General features: G+C 44.9%; 1 protein-coding gene across 2 annotated transcripts in view; it reads left to right on the forward strand.

The window, feature by feature from the left end:
- Positions 1-11504, forward strand: part of LOC129701033 (protein FAM163A-like) — a 132567-nt gene extending 121063 nt beyond the window's left edge. For both annotated transcript variants that reach the window (XM_055641963.1, XM_055641964.1), the window contains 2 exons: positions 3453-3567; positions 7950-11504. In XM_055641963.1, the coding sequence (XP_055497938.1) occupies positions 3475-3567; positions 7950-8324 (468 nt within the window). In that variant the 5' untranslated portion in view covers positions 3453-3474 and the 3' untranslated portion in view covers positions 8325-11504. The remainder of the gene's footprint in view (positions 1-3452; positions 3568-7949) is intronic.
- The last annotated feature ends 5365 nt before the right edge of the window (positions 11505-16869 follow it).

Raw genomic sequence — 16869 nt, forward strand, 5'->3', positions numbered from 1 at the left:
CTGCAAACAACATAGTTTACAAAAGGAGACACAAGAAACTGCAGATCCTGGTTTACAAGAAAAGACACAAAGTGCTGGAGTAACTCAATAGGTCAGGCAGCGTCTCTGGAGAACATGGAAAGGTGACGCTTCGAGTTTGGACCCATCTTCAGCCTGTCAGTGGTGAAGAAGGGTCCTGACCCACCCGCTGAGTTACTCCAGCACTTTGTGTCGTTTTTAGATTATAAAAGCATGTCAGCACCCACAAACTCACTTGCCACATACAAATATTTTCTTTTCCAAAATTACTGAAATGTAAAATCATAGAAATAGAGTATAGCATTTGCTACAAATCTGAAGGAAGCCATTCAGCCCATCATTGTCGGTGTTGGTCCAGGAACAACTACCTGGCATAAATCTCCTTTCTGCACTGGGCCCATAGCCCTGCAGGTTACAGATCTTGTGTAAGTTCTGTTTGAATGTGAAGATGTTTCTCCCTCCACCGTCCTCTCCGGCAGGTCCTGTCCTCAGCAGATTCCTGTCCTCAGGCAAATAGATGCTCTCACTATCACTACCTGGGCTCCTCATCATTGTTAGACCTTTGATAGGCAGGGAATGGAGGGGTATGGATCATATGCAGGCAGATTATATTAATTTAACTTGGTACATTGTGGACCAAAGGGCCCACTCCTGTGCTGTAACATAGGAACATAGAAAATAGATGCAGGAGGAGGCCATTCGGCCCTTCAAGGTAGCACCGCCATTCATTGTGATCAAGGCTGATCGTCCCCTATCAATAACCCGTGCCTGCCTTCTCCCCATATCCCTTGACTCCACTAGCCCCTAGAGCTCTATCTAACTCTCTTAAATCCATCCAGTGACTTGGCCTCCACTGCCCTCTGTGGCAGGGGACCCATAAATTCTCAATCTCCTGAACCTACGTTGCACTACTTCAATCACAAGGATGTCCTTCCTCAAATTAGGAGACCAAAACTGTACACAATACTCCAGATGTGGTCTCACCAGAGCCCCATAAAACTGCAGAAGAACCTCTTTACTCCTATACTGAAATCCTCTTGTTATGAGGGCCAACATTCCATTAGCTTTCTTCACTGCCTGCTGTACCTGTAAGCCAACTTTCAGTGACCGGTGTACAAGGACGCCCACGTCTCGCTGCACCTCCCCCCTTACCTAACCTAACCCCATTGAGATAATAATCTGCCCCCCTGTTTTTGCCGCCAAAGTGGATAACCTCACATTTATCTATTTTATACTTCCACTCACTCAACCTGTCCAGGTCACCCTGCAACCTCCTAACTTCCTCTTCACAGCTCACACAGCCGCCCAGCTTTGTGTACTTTACTATGTTCTATTTCCTATTCCCATTGTCTGTCTATTCCTCTCAACCCTAGTTCATCCAATCTATTCTCATAACTGCAATTCTCCAATCCTGGCAAAGTGCTTGTCAGTATCTGCTAACCCCTCTCTGGTTCATTTGCATCTTTCCTATAAAGGGGTGACCAGCAGTGTATACATCAGCTCACAGGAACAAAGGAATAAATGTTTAAATCTGAAGGAGGTAGTTGAGGCAGGTACTATCACATTTAAGAACCATTTAGACAGGTACATGGATAGTATAGATTTAGAGGGATTTGAGCCAAACACAGGCAGGTGGAACTAATATAGATGGGGCATGTTGTTCTGCATGGACAAGTTGGGCCAAAGGGCCTGTTTCAATACTATATGACTCTATGACATAAGACATAGAGGTTGAAGGTTAATTGGCCTCTGTAAATTGCCCCTTAATGTGTAGGGAGAGGATGTGCAAGTGGGATAACAGAGCTAGTGTGAACAGGTGATCAATGGCCAGAATGGACTCGGTGGGCTGAAGGGCCAATTTCCATATCCCATGTACCTCTAACCTAAACTAAACTAATTAGTTTCAATGTCATTGGTTGAGCGATACCGATGATAACTCCTTTACACTATTGCATGGAGAATCTGAAAATATTTGTAACAAACAGTGGATAAAAGGTATTATAATGACTTTACAGAAGAGGTGTCTGAAACCGGAGGCCATAGGTTCAACGGTTTGGAAGGGATCAGTGAAGGAATGTTTTTCACCCAGAGGGTGTTTAGAGTCTGACCAACCTAGGCAAGTTATGGAGGCAGAGACTCCCACAACGTTTGTCACTTCAATTGTCAAGGCACATAAGGAACCATGGCACATGGGATTAGTATAGATGGGTAATTAAAGGCTGGCATGGGCTTGGTGGACCAGGTGGCTTGTTACTCGTTGAGGCATTGCCACTGAAGGCATGGGTTAGGTCTACCGCTGCCTGACTCTAAAGCTTGTTAGTATTCTAACAAGTCAGTCACAATCCAGAGCAGAGCTTTGCAGCAAATGACACACAGCTTCAATTCCACTTGCAACTTGTATGCTCGGTGCGAGGAAGCCTATTGAGGAACCAGAGCAATTCATGGCAGTGCCAGGAACAGCGACACTACTTTTTTTCCCCTATTTTGGATTCCAGTTTGCAAATGGAACCCTTCATCGTGGTCCCACTCGGTGATCAGAAGTGGCCAGTGGAAGGGTCAAATCTCATCAGGTCATCCTCCTCTCTACCTTTCACAAGTCCCTGCAAGTGGTCTCATGCTCAATGGCAGCAAAGGAATGACTTTGTGCAAGTATCAGCTGTACTTCCAGTGTTTAAACATTTAACCTCCAACCATCATACACTGGCTTGATGGAGGCTTGACGGAAAGACTGGTCTTCCCTGCTCAAATGAATGTGCGGTTCACAAGTCAGCGTTTCCTACCAGTTGCTTTTTAATGCCCTGACATTCAGTCACTGAATGTAGTTGAAACACAATTTTCTTTTCCAGGATTGAAATATTATTTTGCATTAATCTTTCAAAAAAAAAAAATCAGGAGCAGAAGGCCAATCATCCCCTGAAACCACTACACATTTCAACAGGATCGTGACTGATCTGATTGGAACCTCCACATCTCCGAAATCTTTCACCCCCTCATTTATCAAGACTGTATCTCCCTCGGCCCTAAAAATGCTCTACATCCACCACCCTTTGAGGAAGAGAGTTCCAACAACTCCAAACCTCATTTTTATCTTATGAAGGTGACCCGGATTTGAAAACAGTGACCCCCCCCCCCCCACCCCCGACTGCTGAGGGTTCGTGTAGCAAGTGGCCCAACCACCAGGTGCCGCCACAATATTTATTTTTAATTACTTTGCAAAAATCTCTAAACACTTGTTTTCGCTTCTTCATTCTGGGGTATTGCGTGTAGATTAATGATAAAAAAAATAATTTAATCCATTTTAAAATAAGGCTGTAACGTAACATAATGTGGAAAGAATGAAGGGGTCTGAATACTCTCTGAATGCACTTTATCTTTGGTATAAACCAGCATCTTATTACATTACCCATTACCATCTCTTCTCTTTGCTTTTCCAGGGTTTGATGGAGAACTGGTCGGATGACAGCTGGAACTGTTGTTATCACTGGTGGAATACTAGCAACAGTGATACTGCTTTGTATCATAGGTGTGCTCTGTTACTGTAGACTCCAGGTGAGTTAGCAAGTGGCACTAATACAGGGATGGGTTTGCAGAATAAGCAATGCATATACATACAAACCTACAGTTTCTGAATTATGGGTTTCTGCTTTATAACACAATCCGTCCTGGTTGCTGGGAAGACTATGTTTGTGTTTGGAGTGGAACAGCTGGTGGGTCCACTGCCTCACAACTCCAGTGCCCCTACTTCTATTCTGCCTTCCAGTGCTGTCTGTTGTGGAGTTTGCACCTTCCCTCCAGGTAGCTGATTTTCCCCACATCCTAAAGACGTGCCAGCTGTTGGAATAATTGGCCGCTGTAAATTGCCCTGAGTGTGTAGGTCAGTGACAGAATCTGGGGGGGGGAGGGGGGGGGGGGGTAGTTCAAGTCAGAGTTATACAGCATGGAAATGAGCCCTCGGGTCCAACACATGCCCCATCTAAGATAGTCTCATTTACCCACAGTTGGCCCACATCCCTCTAAACCTTTCCCATACATGTAGAGGTCCACCACTAATTTTCCGACAACGTGGTCCGACACCTCCTTTAATCCGGACAAAATTACGAGAAAATTCCCCCCGGAAGTACCTCCGAAAATGTGGTGCCTAAGCCAGATGAGGTGGCGGTTCTATCTCATTGAGACTTCCGTGCCTAACCAGCAGGCCGTATTTGCCCCCAGTGGCCAGGGCTCTGGAACGCCAGCCCGGTCGGAGCCTGCAGTTGTGTTCCCATAGCCGACTTCCAAGGCCAACTTTGACGGGCCGGTATCTCAGCCCCTCAACGGCCTAGGCAGACTGTTCTGGTACCTTTGGACTCCTCACGGAGGCCATGACCTCTGGTGGTCCAGCAAAACGGATAATCCAGAAAGGCTCTGAAATCAAGAGTGCCAGAAAATCAATGGTCGGCCTGTACAGCCAAATGTCTTTTAAATGTACAGTAGTTATCGTACCTGTCTCAACTACTTTCTCTGGCAGCTCGTTCCGTATTCCCACCACGCGAAAAGGTTGCTCCTCAGGTTCCTATTAAATCTTGCCCCTCTCACCTTAAACCTATGTCCACTGTTTCTTGATTCTCCAATCCCGGATAAAATATTCTGTGCATTGACCCTCTATATTCCCCTCATGTGGGAAGGATAGGTCACAGGGAAAATTATCGGTGGAAATATAACTGAAGTTGATCTGTGGCCACCATAAGACTCCATGGGCCAAATGGCAACCTACTATGTCATTCAGAAATAAGGGAAAAAAGGGAAAATATTGACTGTGTGAGGAGCTATCCAATTCTTGCTGTAATTTTGTAGACATAGCATTTTTCAGAGCCTCCAGATGTGTCAGTGCTTCACAGCGATGGAGAGCAGTCAGTGTTTTAATGTAGAAGATAATTAGGCAGCCATTCTGCATACAGATATCTCCCACAAACACCAACAAGGCAGCTAACATGGAATTTAATGATATTGGCTAAGGGATTGTTTTTGTTTAGGCTTCCTATCTTTTCTTCAAAATATCGCAGAGTTCCTTCATTGTATCCACTCAGGACATCGGTTTAATGTCTAGTCCAGAGGACATTGGCATCAGCCTCACACCACTCCTACAAGGCAAGGCTAGTGGTCACCTAGACTGGGTGTAGAAACTCCAAGGAGCAAACCCACAACATGCGATGCAGGGGCACAAGAATTGCTGCGGTTTGCCGTGTCGCAGGGACCTGCAGTCATTACGAGTGTGATAGACAACTGTAGGACCTCTGACACATTTACAGCCTTCAGGACATTGGCTTGGGTCTCAGTGGTCACCTCTATATCGAACATTGCTTGGTGTAGCCTAGGAGCCCTGTATTGGATTTGCTGTCTCTACAGATGACATTGGACCTAGGAAGTCGTAGGTTTGCTGGCTTTGAGATATCTGGGTCCTAATTGAAGGATTTAAAGCAGAGGCTACTTTTTAAATGGGGAGAGGATTTAGAAATCGGAGGTGTAAATGGACTTGGGAGTGCTAGGCAGGATTCCCAAAAGTTAATTTGCAAGTTGAGTCAGTGGTAAGAAAGGCAAATGCAATGTTAATATTCTTTTTAAGGGACTAGAATATAAAAGCAAGGATGTAATTCTGAGGCTATATAAAACCCTGGTGAGACCACATTGGAATATCATGAGCATCTTTGGGATGAGCATCTTTGGGCCCCATATCATGAGCATCTTTGGGCCCCAGAGGAAGCATGTTCTGCCATTGGAGAGGGTCCAGGGGAGGTTTACGAGAATGATTCTGGGAATGATTGGGTTAAAGTATGAGGAGCATGTAAAGTATGAGGATCATATTGAAACCTACTGAATAATGAATGGCCTAGATGCAGTGGACGTGGAAAGGATGTTTCCAGTAATGGGACAGTGTAGAACCAAAGGGCACAACCTCACAATAAAAGGACGTAGCTTTAGAGTGGGGATGAGAAGGAATGACTTTTGCCAGGAGGTGGTGAATCTGTGGAATTCATTACCACAGATGGCTGTGGAGGCAAGGCATTGGGCATTATTAAAGCGGAGATTGATATGTTCTTGATTAGTAAGGGTATCAAAGGTTACTGGGAGAAGGTAGAGAATGGGGTTGCGAGGGAAAAATAGATCTGCCATGGTCAAGTGGCAGAGTAGACTCAATAAGCCAAATGGAGCCGAAATTTGCTCCTTTGTCTAATGGTCTTAAGGTATTTTGAGGCCTCTTCTGATTTCAGACAGCACCATTTATAATGTCCTAAGGAATGACTTAGGAGATGATTTTGGGGCGGCACAATGGCAGGGGGGGGGGGGGCAACACGGTGGCACCGCGGTAGAGTCAACCTGGGTTCAATCCTGACTACGGGTGCTGTCTGTATGGACTTTGCACGTTCTCCCCGTGACTGCGTGGGTTTCCCCAGGTGCTCCAGTTTCCTCCCAAACTCCAAAGACGTACAGGTTTTTAGGTTAATTGGTTTTGGTAAAGGTTATAAATTGTCCCTAGTGTGTAGGATAGTGTTAGTTTATGGGATTTGCTGGTCTACGTGGACTCGGTGTGCTGAAGGGCTTGTTTCCATGCTGTATCTCTAAACTAAACTAAACTAAATTAATATCACAGCAGGTGATCAAGAGGTTGGGCTGGGAGAGGGACACTAAAGGGTTACAAGGAGCTTCTTAGCAAAGAGAGCAAGGCATTGGCCCTCGCCGCTGAAGGATAAGGCAATTGCACACACGTGGTGGCCAGTGAAGCTTCATGAATATCCTTGGAGGACAGCAGAAAACTTGAAGAATTTCAAAACCTCAGAGAGAAAAAGAGAGGCGCGAGAGCATGAATGAGAATGAACATAGAACAGTATAGCACAGGAACAGGACTCTCAGCCCACAATGTCTTTGGTGAACATGATGCCAAGATCATTTCTTACTGCATCCATATCCCCCCCATTCACTGCATATCCATATGCCTATCTCAAAGCCTCTTAAATGCCATTATCGTATCTGCCTCTACCGCTACCCATGGCAACATGTTGCAGGCACTCACCACCCTTGGCGTAAAAAACCTGCTCTACATATCTCCTTTAAACCTTTCCCCTCTGGCCTTAAAGCTATGCCCTCTAGTATTTGATTTTTCCATCCTGAGTGAAAGAGTCTGTCTGTCTACAGCTCCCTTAATTGGATATATTTTTCTGGGTCTGCCCGCAAACTCTGGTGTTCCAGAGAAAATAATCCATGTCTGTCCAGCCTCTCCCTGTAGCTAATGCCCCCTCATCCAGGCATCATACTGGTAAACCTCCACTGCACCCTTTCCAATGCCTCCACATCTTTCCTATATCAAGATGGCAAGAACTGCATGCAATACTCCAAATGAAGCTATAGCCAGCCTGACAATAAATGCAGCTCAGCAAATACGAGGATGATTAGTCATAGAATCATACAGCATGGAAACAGGCCCTTCAGCCCCATCTAACACCGGCCAACATGTCCCATCTAGTCTAGTCCCTCCTGCCTGCGTTTGGCCCATAATCCCTCTAAATCTTTCCTATTACCTCCACTGGCAGTTGCAATACTACATACCTCGTTCCATACACTCGCCACCCTCTGTGTGAAAGGGTGATACCTTGGTGAAGGAAACTGGGTGCCATGTGCTGCAGAGTCTGGGATGGCTTTACTTGTGGTGCAAGGCAAAGAATTAGCTGGGAGATAATCAGAGGGCTGTTTGTTTCCAGTTTCTGAGTCCTGTCTCCTTCCTGGTTCTTTTTTTTGTTTTCTCCACCAGTTTTATTGCTGCAAGTCTGGGATGTGTGAAGTTTATTTGGGATGCAAGGCAACGAATTAGTAGGGAGATAATCAGAGAGCTGTCCGGTTACAGTTTCTGAATCCTATCTTCAGCCTGTTTCTTTTTTTGTGTGTGTTTTCTCCGCCAGTATTATTGTTGCAAGAGTGAATCGGACGATGAGGAGGAAGACTCAGATTTACACCCTCACCCACACTTGGCATGCGACGCCTGCAACGCGCACTTTGTGGACGGGTTTCTCACTCAGCTGCCTGCGCCGGTTGAGCCCAGACAGGCAGCGGCGAGGGCCTCGTGTCCCGACTGCTCCCCCCGCCGCTCCCCATTTTACATACAGACCGCCGAGGAGATGCGCAACGGAGGTGATCGCGTCGCCTACACTCCCGCCCGCTACAAAGAGGCGGGCCCGCCCTTCAAAATGGCGTCGCTCCAAGGTTACCCGGTGAGCCGCCAGAACACGGTGCGGGAGACGATGGCCAGCGTCAGGGCTATAAGTACTGAGGTGTGAACTAGGGGTGGGAGAGAGGGCGGCAGTCGGAGGAGGAGGCAACATCCTTCCATTGCTGGGAAAGCAAAAAAAAATACCCTGCAAAAAAAAATGTCTTTGAACAAGAGGTTCCAATAAAGGAAATGTATCTTTCCCAAATGGTCAGTGAATTGAGGAGAGCGTCTGTCCTGTGGCCTATCTGGACACTTTGGTTCCTTTCATCTGAGAGAACAACATGATCAAGGGATAGAACTACCCCTCGCTTCACTCCTCTTTGGGAGTCACAAACTTTGTACAGGAACTTCAAACGCAAGGAGGGAGCAGCTGACTCCTCAATTTTTCAGAGGTTAAGGACGCTGCATTTTCAATTGTGAGATTTGAAGGTGAAGTGGAGTGGAATTTAAGCATTTACAATCAGTCATAGAGCCTTATCGTGTGGAAACAGGCCCATCAGCCCAACTTGCCCACACTGGCCAACATGCCCCATCTACACTAGTCCCACCTGCCTGCTTTTGCTCATATCCCTATAAACCTGTCCTATCCATGTTTCTGTCTAAATGTTTCTTAAACATTGTGATAGTACCTGCAACGTACTTTATAACATTTAAGGCTGTGGAGGCCAAATCAATAGAAGTTTTTAAGGCAGAGATTGACAGGTGTTTGATTCATATGGGTGTCAGGGGTTATGGGGAGAAGACAAAGAATGGTGTTGACAGGGAAAGATAAAGAAGACTTGATGGGCCGAATGGCTTAATTCTGCTCCTATAACTTTTGACCTTATCTGGAAACCTAGCCATGCCGGAGATGAGAAATCTTAATGTTAACAACATTATTTTTTTATGGTTCTTTAAACATTTTTTGTCAATCAGTCATTAAACTAGAGGAGATTTAGCAGGTGAAGGAAGCGGGGGGAATTTTCTGATTTTGGAATAGTTTGTGGCAGGTCATCATGTAATGAAACATAATCCTTGAGGAACCTTCAGCACAAGTGATGAGTGCAAGCCCCAGTGAGACGGGGAAATCACTCTCCTGTGTTCAGATTTCGGGATGAGGCAGGGTCAGATATGGTGGTGACTGCTATCTCTTCACAGCCAAACAGCTGGCATCATTGCCAGGGCTTACAACTGGGTGAGATATCTTAGACCTGCTCCTGGGAGAGATTTGATCCCTAGGGTGGCACAGTGGCACAGCTGGTACAGCTGCTTCTTCACAGAGCCAGAGGCCCAGGTTCGATTTAGTTCCATTTAGTTTAAAGGTGCAGCAAGGAAACAAGCCGTTCAACCCACCAAGTCCACACCAACCATCGATTACCCATTCACGCTAGGTCTATATAATCCCACTTTCTCATCCACTCCATATGCAATAGTGACAATTTACAAATGCCAATTAACCTACAAATGTGCACGTCTTTGAGATGTGGGAGGAATCCGGAGCACCCGGAGAAGCACAGGGAGAACACTCAAAATCCACACAGACAGTACGTGAGATCAGGATCAAACCCTGGGTCTCTCGCACTATGAGGCAGTACCTCTACCAGCTGTGTCACTGTGCCGCCCAATTTTGTCCTTGTATGCTGTCTGCGCGGAGTTTGTATGTTCTCTCTGCAACCACATAGGTTTCCTCCGGGTGCTCCAGTTTCCACCCTGCGTCCCATTTTTGGAGGTTAATTGGCCTCTGTAAATTTACCTTGGGGTGTAGCACGTGGGTGCAAAATTGGGATAACATGTAACTAGTGTGAAAAGGTGATCAATGGTCGGTGTGGACTCGATGGGCTAAAGGGCCTGTTTTCACGCAGTTTCTTTCAATAAATTCAATCAATAATTCAGGGGATAACCAAGTGGACTGTTGAATGTGCTGGAAGTGGATGAAGCCCCAGTGCCCCCTGCCTCCATAACACAAATATTCAAGCCCAATAGTTGAGTGGGTTTCAGTGATGGGAAGGCAGGAGAAAGGCGTTTTGAAAAAGTGGGGTTTCAAATATTAGATGTCAATGAAGTGAATTCACTGCATTCTATTCCGAGACATCAGAGGAGCTCGTCCATGCTAAACAAAGATACTCAGAATTGTCAGGATCCCTGATGCTTATCATATCATAAAAGACAGGACCGTTTCATTCGGTTCAGCCCTCTTTCTTTGGACTAAAAAAAAATGAAGCCTATTGAAACATCCCCTAATTGGTGGTCTGATGTATCAGCTGGTCTGGTGGGAACATTCGCATAAGAATGAGAATCACATCCATGTAAACCATGCACGCTCTCTGCTAAAGCAACACACTCGCCTTCCCACCACAGTGTGCGACTTTCCGATTTCAGTCATTCTCGACGCAAAAGTACTTGTTTGTGCATAATAGCTTCAACAATAATGAATGTGAGGTGGCTTTGCTGCCTTAGAAATTATAAAACAAGCAACACAAATAATCTATAAAACTTGTAAATGGAGAAAAATATATAATGTTGGTATCTCAAAGAATTTCGAAAGACATCTCTTTCTTTTGTTTTTAAAGATATGTTGGCTCCCTGTATACTTCCCTAAGATCATGATGTATCTGTCAATGGATGAACATCAATACAATGGAATCACCCTCTGTATGTGGTGTGTTGGCTGAGATACAGCAAGTTTCAAGGAGACATCTGGATCAAGTCTTAATTTAAAGTAGACTCGACTAACGGCAAGGACATCTCTATTTAGTTGCTGACGATAGACACAAAAAGCTGGAGTAACTCAACAGGTCAGGGAGCATCACCGGAGAAAAGGAATAGGTGATGTTTCGGGTTGAGACCAATCTTCAGACTGAGAGTTTGGGAAGAGGGAAACAAGGCATATAGAAGGTACATAGAACAACTGAATGAAAGATATACAAAAAGCATGATGATCAATGAAAGGTGGAGCCCACATTGGTCCATTTTTGGCTGTGGAGAAGGTGATAATGAATGGAATAATTGGGTAATAATTGAGGATGACCGTGTAAACTAGTACGATGACCACTAGGGATGGAGAGAGAGGGGATGTAAGGGTTACTTGAAGTTAGAGATATTAAAACTCATGCCGCTGGGTTGTAAGCTGCCCAAGTGAAATAGGAGATGCTGTTGCTCCAATTTGCGCTGGGCCTCACTCTGACAATGGAGGAGGCCCAGGACAGAAAGGTCAGTGTGGGAATGGGAAGGGGAGTTAAAGTGTTTGACAACCAGGAGATCGCGTTGACCAAGGTGGACTGAGCAAAGATGTTCAGCGAAAGCATGTTCTGTTTATGCACCCATTCACTATTTAGTAGTGAATGGGTGCATAAACAGAAGCATGTTGAAGGCATCCCATCCGGGTCTTTACTGTCTGCTGATAATTCAGCAAGGACCAAGAGGGACCACCATGATGGGAATTGATGAAGCCATGATGCTAGGTTGGAGGTGCTGTTGGCACAGAACAAACCAAGTTATAATATTGCTCACATCTCATGGTGTGCACACCCAACTTTTAAATATGTACTTAAAAGAGTGGAGTAGCTCTTGTCCCCAAACACCTCAGTGTGGTCCAATCTGACTACAACATACACATTGATTGAACAATACATTTACTCTTTCAGAAGTACCTGGACCTCAGCACAAGCTCTGTCAGCTACAGCATTTGCAGCATCAGGCTGATACATGAAAAAGTTGTAAATTGGTAAAAAAAAAAAACTTCCATAGTTAATAGATATCAACTGTACAAGGTTTCAATTAATTACTAGAGATGGTAAGATGACAGATTTTTGTGTGTGATGGTGGTGAATGTGGCTTCTTGACACAAGATTGTGTGCCACCATTTGCAATGTTCTCTTCACCAGCATAATCCATAATCAGGATTTGGTCATCTCCTAATAAGATTCATGCATCAGATTTGTGATGCTTCTATCCAGCAGTCAGATCCACATTGTCTTTGAAGAGGAATGTTTTCAATGTTAAGGATGGAATTTTCAAGATGGAATAGATTGTAATGAATAGTTCCTGCTTCAAAAACCTCCATACGGAAGTGAATGTGGTTCTAGCTGAGGAAAGTGAAATGGGCTTTCGTGGTTATAAAGATCTGTGTCAGGTCTCCTCACCTCTGACAAGTACCCAAGGGCACCTGTGCCCTTTGGCATGTAAGGCAGTAGTGAGGGCATTCAATAACTGTACAATCTATTCTGTGCCAACTTCTTCTCACTGTGTTCACTGTCCTCTTCCCTTTCTACCTCTGTTTATTTTTTAACATGCCTCCTCTTCTGTCTCCCCCCCTATAATTTCCTTCCACCACCCCACTCCCACACTCACTTCCCCACACCCCAAAATTCACACTAACCTCACTCACTCCGTGAACCAGATCTCAGAACTATTCTGCTTGACTTCCTCCACAGCCACTTTCTCCCTATTGAACTTGGCTACACTGTGTGAGATTTTTACTCCCATGTACTGCCCTCTGATGTTTGTTGTGAGAGAAGCAAAGTGATCTGTCTATATCAGTCCATTTCCAGAAACGAAAATGAGCAGAACCTGATTCTACAGCATTATGTGATGTGAATATGAATGTACACAGTGCCCTCCATAATATTTGGGACAAAGACCCATCATTTATTTATTTGCCCCTGTACTCCACAATTTGAGATTTGTAATAGAAAAAAATCACACGTGGTTAAAGTGCACATTGTCAGATTTTATTAAAGGGTATTTTTATACATTTTGGTTTCACCATGTAGAAATTACAGCTGTGTTTATACATAGCCCCCCCCCCCCCCCCCCCCCCCCCCCCCCCCCCCCCCCCCCATTTCAGGGCACCATAATGTTTGGGACACATGGGTTCACATGTGTTTGTAATTGCTCAGGTGTGTTTAAATGCCTCCTTAATGCAGGTACAAGAGAGCTCTCAGCACCTAGTCTTTCCATCAGTCCAGTCCAGTCTTTCCATCACCTTTGGAAACTTTTATTGCTGTTTATCAACATGAGGGCCAAAGTTGTGCCAATGAAAGTCAAAGAAGCCATTATGAGACTGAGAAACAAGAATAAAACTGTTGGAGTCATAAGCCAAACCTTAGGCTTACCAAAATCAACTGTTTGGAACATCATTAAGAAGAAAGAGAGCACTGGTGAGCTCACTAATCTCAAAGGGACTGGCAGGCCAAGGAAGACCTCCAAGCTGATGACAGAAGAATTCTCTCTATAATAAAGAAAAATCTCCAAACACCTGTCCGACAGATCAGAAACACTCTTCATGAGTCAGATGTGGATTTGCCAATGACCACTGTCCGCAGAAGACATCATGAGCAGAAATACAGAGGCTACACTGCAAGATGCAAACCACTGGTTAGCTGTAAAAATAGGATGGCTGGGTTACAGTTTGCCAAGAAGTACTTAAAAGAGCAACCACAGTTCTGGAAAAAGGTCTTGTGGATAGATGAGACGAAGATTAACTTATATCAGAGTGATAGCAAGAGCAATATATGGAGGAGAGAAGGAACTGCCCAAGATCCAAAGCATACCACCTCATCTGTGAAACAAGGTGGTGGTGGTGTTATGGCCTAGGCATGTATAGCTGCTGAAGGTACTGGCTCACTTATCTTCATTGATGATACAACTGCTGATGGTAGTAGCATAATGAATTCTGAAGTGTATAGACACATCCTATCTGCTCAAGTTCAAACAAATGCCTCAAAACCGGCAGTTCATTCTACAGCAAGACAATGATCCCAAACATACTGCTAAAGCAACAAAGACGTTTTTCAAAGCTAAAAAATGGTCAATTCTTGAGTGGCCAAGTCAATAACCTGATCTGAACCCAATTGAGCATGCCTTTTATATGCTGTAGAGGAAACGGAAGGGGACTAGCCCCCAAAACAAGCATAAGCTAAAGATGGCTGCAATACAGGCCTGGCAGAGCATCACTGGAGAAGACACCCAGCAACTGGTGATGTCCATGAATCGCAGACTTCACACAGTCATTGCATGCAAAGGATATGCAACAAAATACTAAACATGACTACTTTCATTTATATTACATTGCTGTGTCCCAAACATTATGGTGCCTGGAAATGGGGGGGACTATGTATAAACACTGCTGTAATTTCTATATGGTGAAACCAAAATGTATCAAAATGGCCTTTATTAAAATCTGACAGTGTGCACTTTAACCACATGTGATTTTTTTTCTATTACAAATCTCAAATTGCGGAGTACAAGAGGCAAATAAATAAATGATGGGTCTTTGTCCCAAGCATTATGGAGGGCACTGTATGTGCAATAATGGCAACAAGGCAAGGTCTTGCTCATTATTTTTTGCAAAAATAATGGGCCTGTCCCTCTTAGGCGACTTTTTAGGCGACTGCAGGAGATTATGCAGTCGCCACATGGTCACCACATGTTTGCGGGTGGTGCCGGGGAGTCGCCTTCATGGTTGTGATGAGTTCCCGCATTCTGGGAACTAGTTGCGGCCTCATTATGGTCACCGTGAATTTTTAAACGTGTTGAAAAATTAGCAGCGCCTAGAATGAAGTCGCCATGGAGAGTAGCGAGAATTCTCGAGCTGTAGATGGGTTGCCAGGAGGTCCTAATGGGTTGCCAGGAAGTCAAAGGTTTTTGGAGGTTCTTATAGGTTGTAGCCAGTGCTGACCAGTGAATTTCATTGGCTCATTGGGAAAAAAAAGTAAGCAGTAGTTTTCAGAACCAAGGATAACCGACCGGTAATGTTAAATGTCCGCTGAGCTTCACAGCCGTGTATCTCTAGCTTCTTAAAAGTTGGCTCCACTCCTTCTCCTCCCTTCTCCCCCACTCTTTTAAAGGACTTACCATACACTGTGCTTTAGCCGTCTTTTTACAGCGCCAACCTTCCTCTTCATCACGGTGTGTGTCTGTAACACATTGGCTTTGCACCGTGTGAATCTTTTTAGACAGCACTCCCCCCGCTTGCCCTGTCCCCCGCCTGCTTAACGGGCTGATGAAAGAAGCGATGTGTTTGTGTGTGTGTGTTCCACTCTGACAGTCACCATTCCAGTTGCCAGTTTTTCAGGCGACTGCCAGCAACTTGACAGTCACCTGACAGTCCACTGAAAAATCGCCTAAGTGGAACAGGTCCGTTAGTTTTCTCGATTGTAAACCGCATGTCAATAGTCTGTCGAGGTTCTCAATGTAAACTTCACATCTTAACTACATTTTATCAGTCAGAAACCCTTTATGAATTCAAAGAGAGCAATGGGATGTGTAAAGTAGTTTGGCCAATAAGGCTGGCAAGAAAGTATTGGTGTCTTAAGAGAGAGCTAGATAGGGCTCTTAAAAATAGCGGAGTCAAGGGATATGGGGAGAAGGCAGGAACGGGGTACCCGTTGGGGATGTTCAGCCATGATCACATTGAATGGCGGTGCTAGCTCGAAGGGGAAAATGGCCTCCTCCGGCACCTATTGTCTATTGTCTCGTGGCCTTGGGAGGATAAGGGCAGTTTGGGAATACCGTTAATTCTGAATGTCCTTCCAAGTCACACACCATTTAGATTGGTAGAATTGTCAGCATTCCTTCACCATTGCTGGGTCATAATTGTGGCACTTGCGATCTTACAGAAGGAGCTTCACTGCATGGCTGCAATGGTTCAAGGCAGTAAACGTGCTCATATCTCATTGACTCACCACATCCAAGGTTGGTTAGGGATGAACAATAAATGGAATCCTTGCCACTGACACTATTCCTCAAAAATGATTATAGTTTGAAGAAGATATAAAGCACTTTTTAAATCCTTGCTACCTCTTGAGCTATTGTGTTTGCTTTCAATTTAGTCATGGAGATGCCAACTCTGTAGAGTCATAGAGCACGGCAAGTGGTACTGCGACCCACCAAGTTCATGCTGGCCTTCAAGCGCCCACTTACATCGATCCCATTTTATACTCCCCGCATGTCCAAAAAGTCCCCCCAGGCTCCACCACTGACTTTTTAGTAGAACGAGGTGGGCTGCATTATGAGGCACATTACTAGCTAATGGGTCACTCCAGCGTCAGACCACTATTTTGGGGGTGGATGGGCACAGACCATGGGCACAGACTCCGATCCCTTTGCCATCTCCCCTCTGCCCACCAGCCTTGATAGCCGACAACCTCACATTTGCATAGGTGGCTTGGAAATCTGCAGGAATAGAAGGTTGATCTCCAGAGCAGACTGTAGAGAAAAATCACAGAACATGAACAAAACAGTTTTCTCAATTATTTTTCTGAACATTGTGTTTATTACATCTTAAAAGGGCCTGGTTCATAATCGTCTGATCGTACATTGAAGATGCTCCTCTCTTCCCAATCTACCCTTTGGTGGGGTAGAGAGAAAAGGACCCTGGAGGTCATTTATATCCATGCCTGCATGGATATAATTTACACCATGACTGCAAATTGGAGGTTTCAAAGATGGCTGTACAACTCACCACAGTACTCAGTGACCACTCTCTTCCACCGTCCACCCAACATCACCTCAGCTTTTGAGGATCCCAACAGCAGAAATGTCTAACATAAAATGGCACAGGTTCAGTATAAGGGGTGAGACATTTTGTGGGGTTTTCTGAGGAATTATATTTTTATCTGAAGGGTGGTTGT

Source organism: Leucoraja erinacea, chromosome 10, assembly GCF_028641065.1.
Source record: "Leucoraja erinacea ecotype New England chromosome 10, Leri_hhj_1, whole genome shotgun sequence".
Lineage (NCBI taxonomy): Eukaryota > Metazoa > Chordata > Chondrichthyes > Rajiformes > Rajidae > Leucoraja > Leucoraja erinaceus.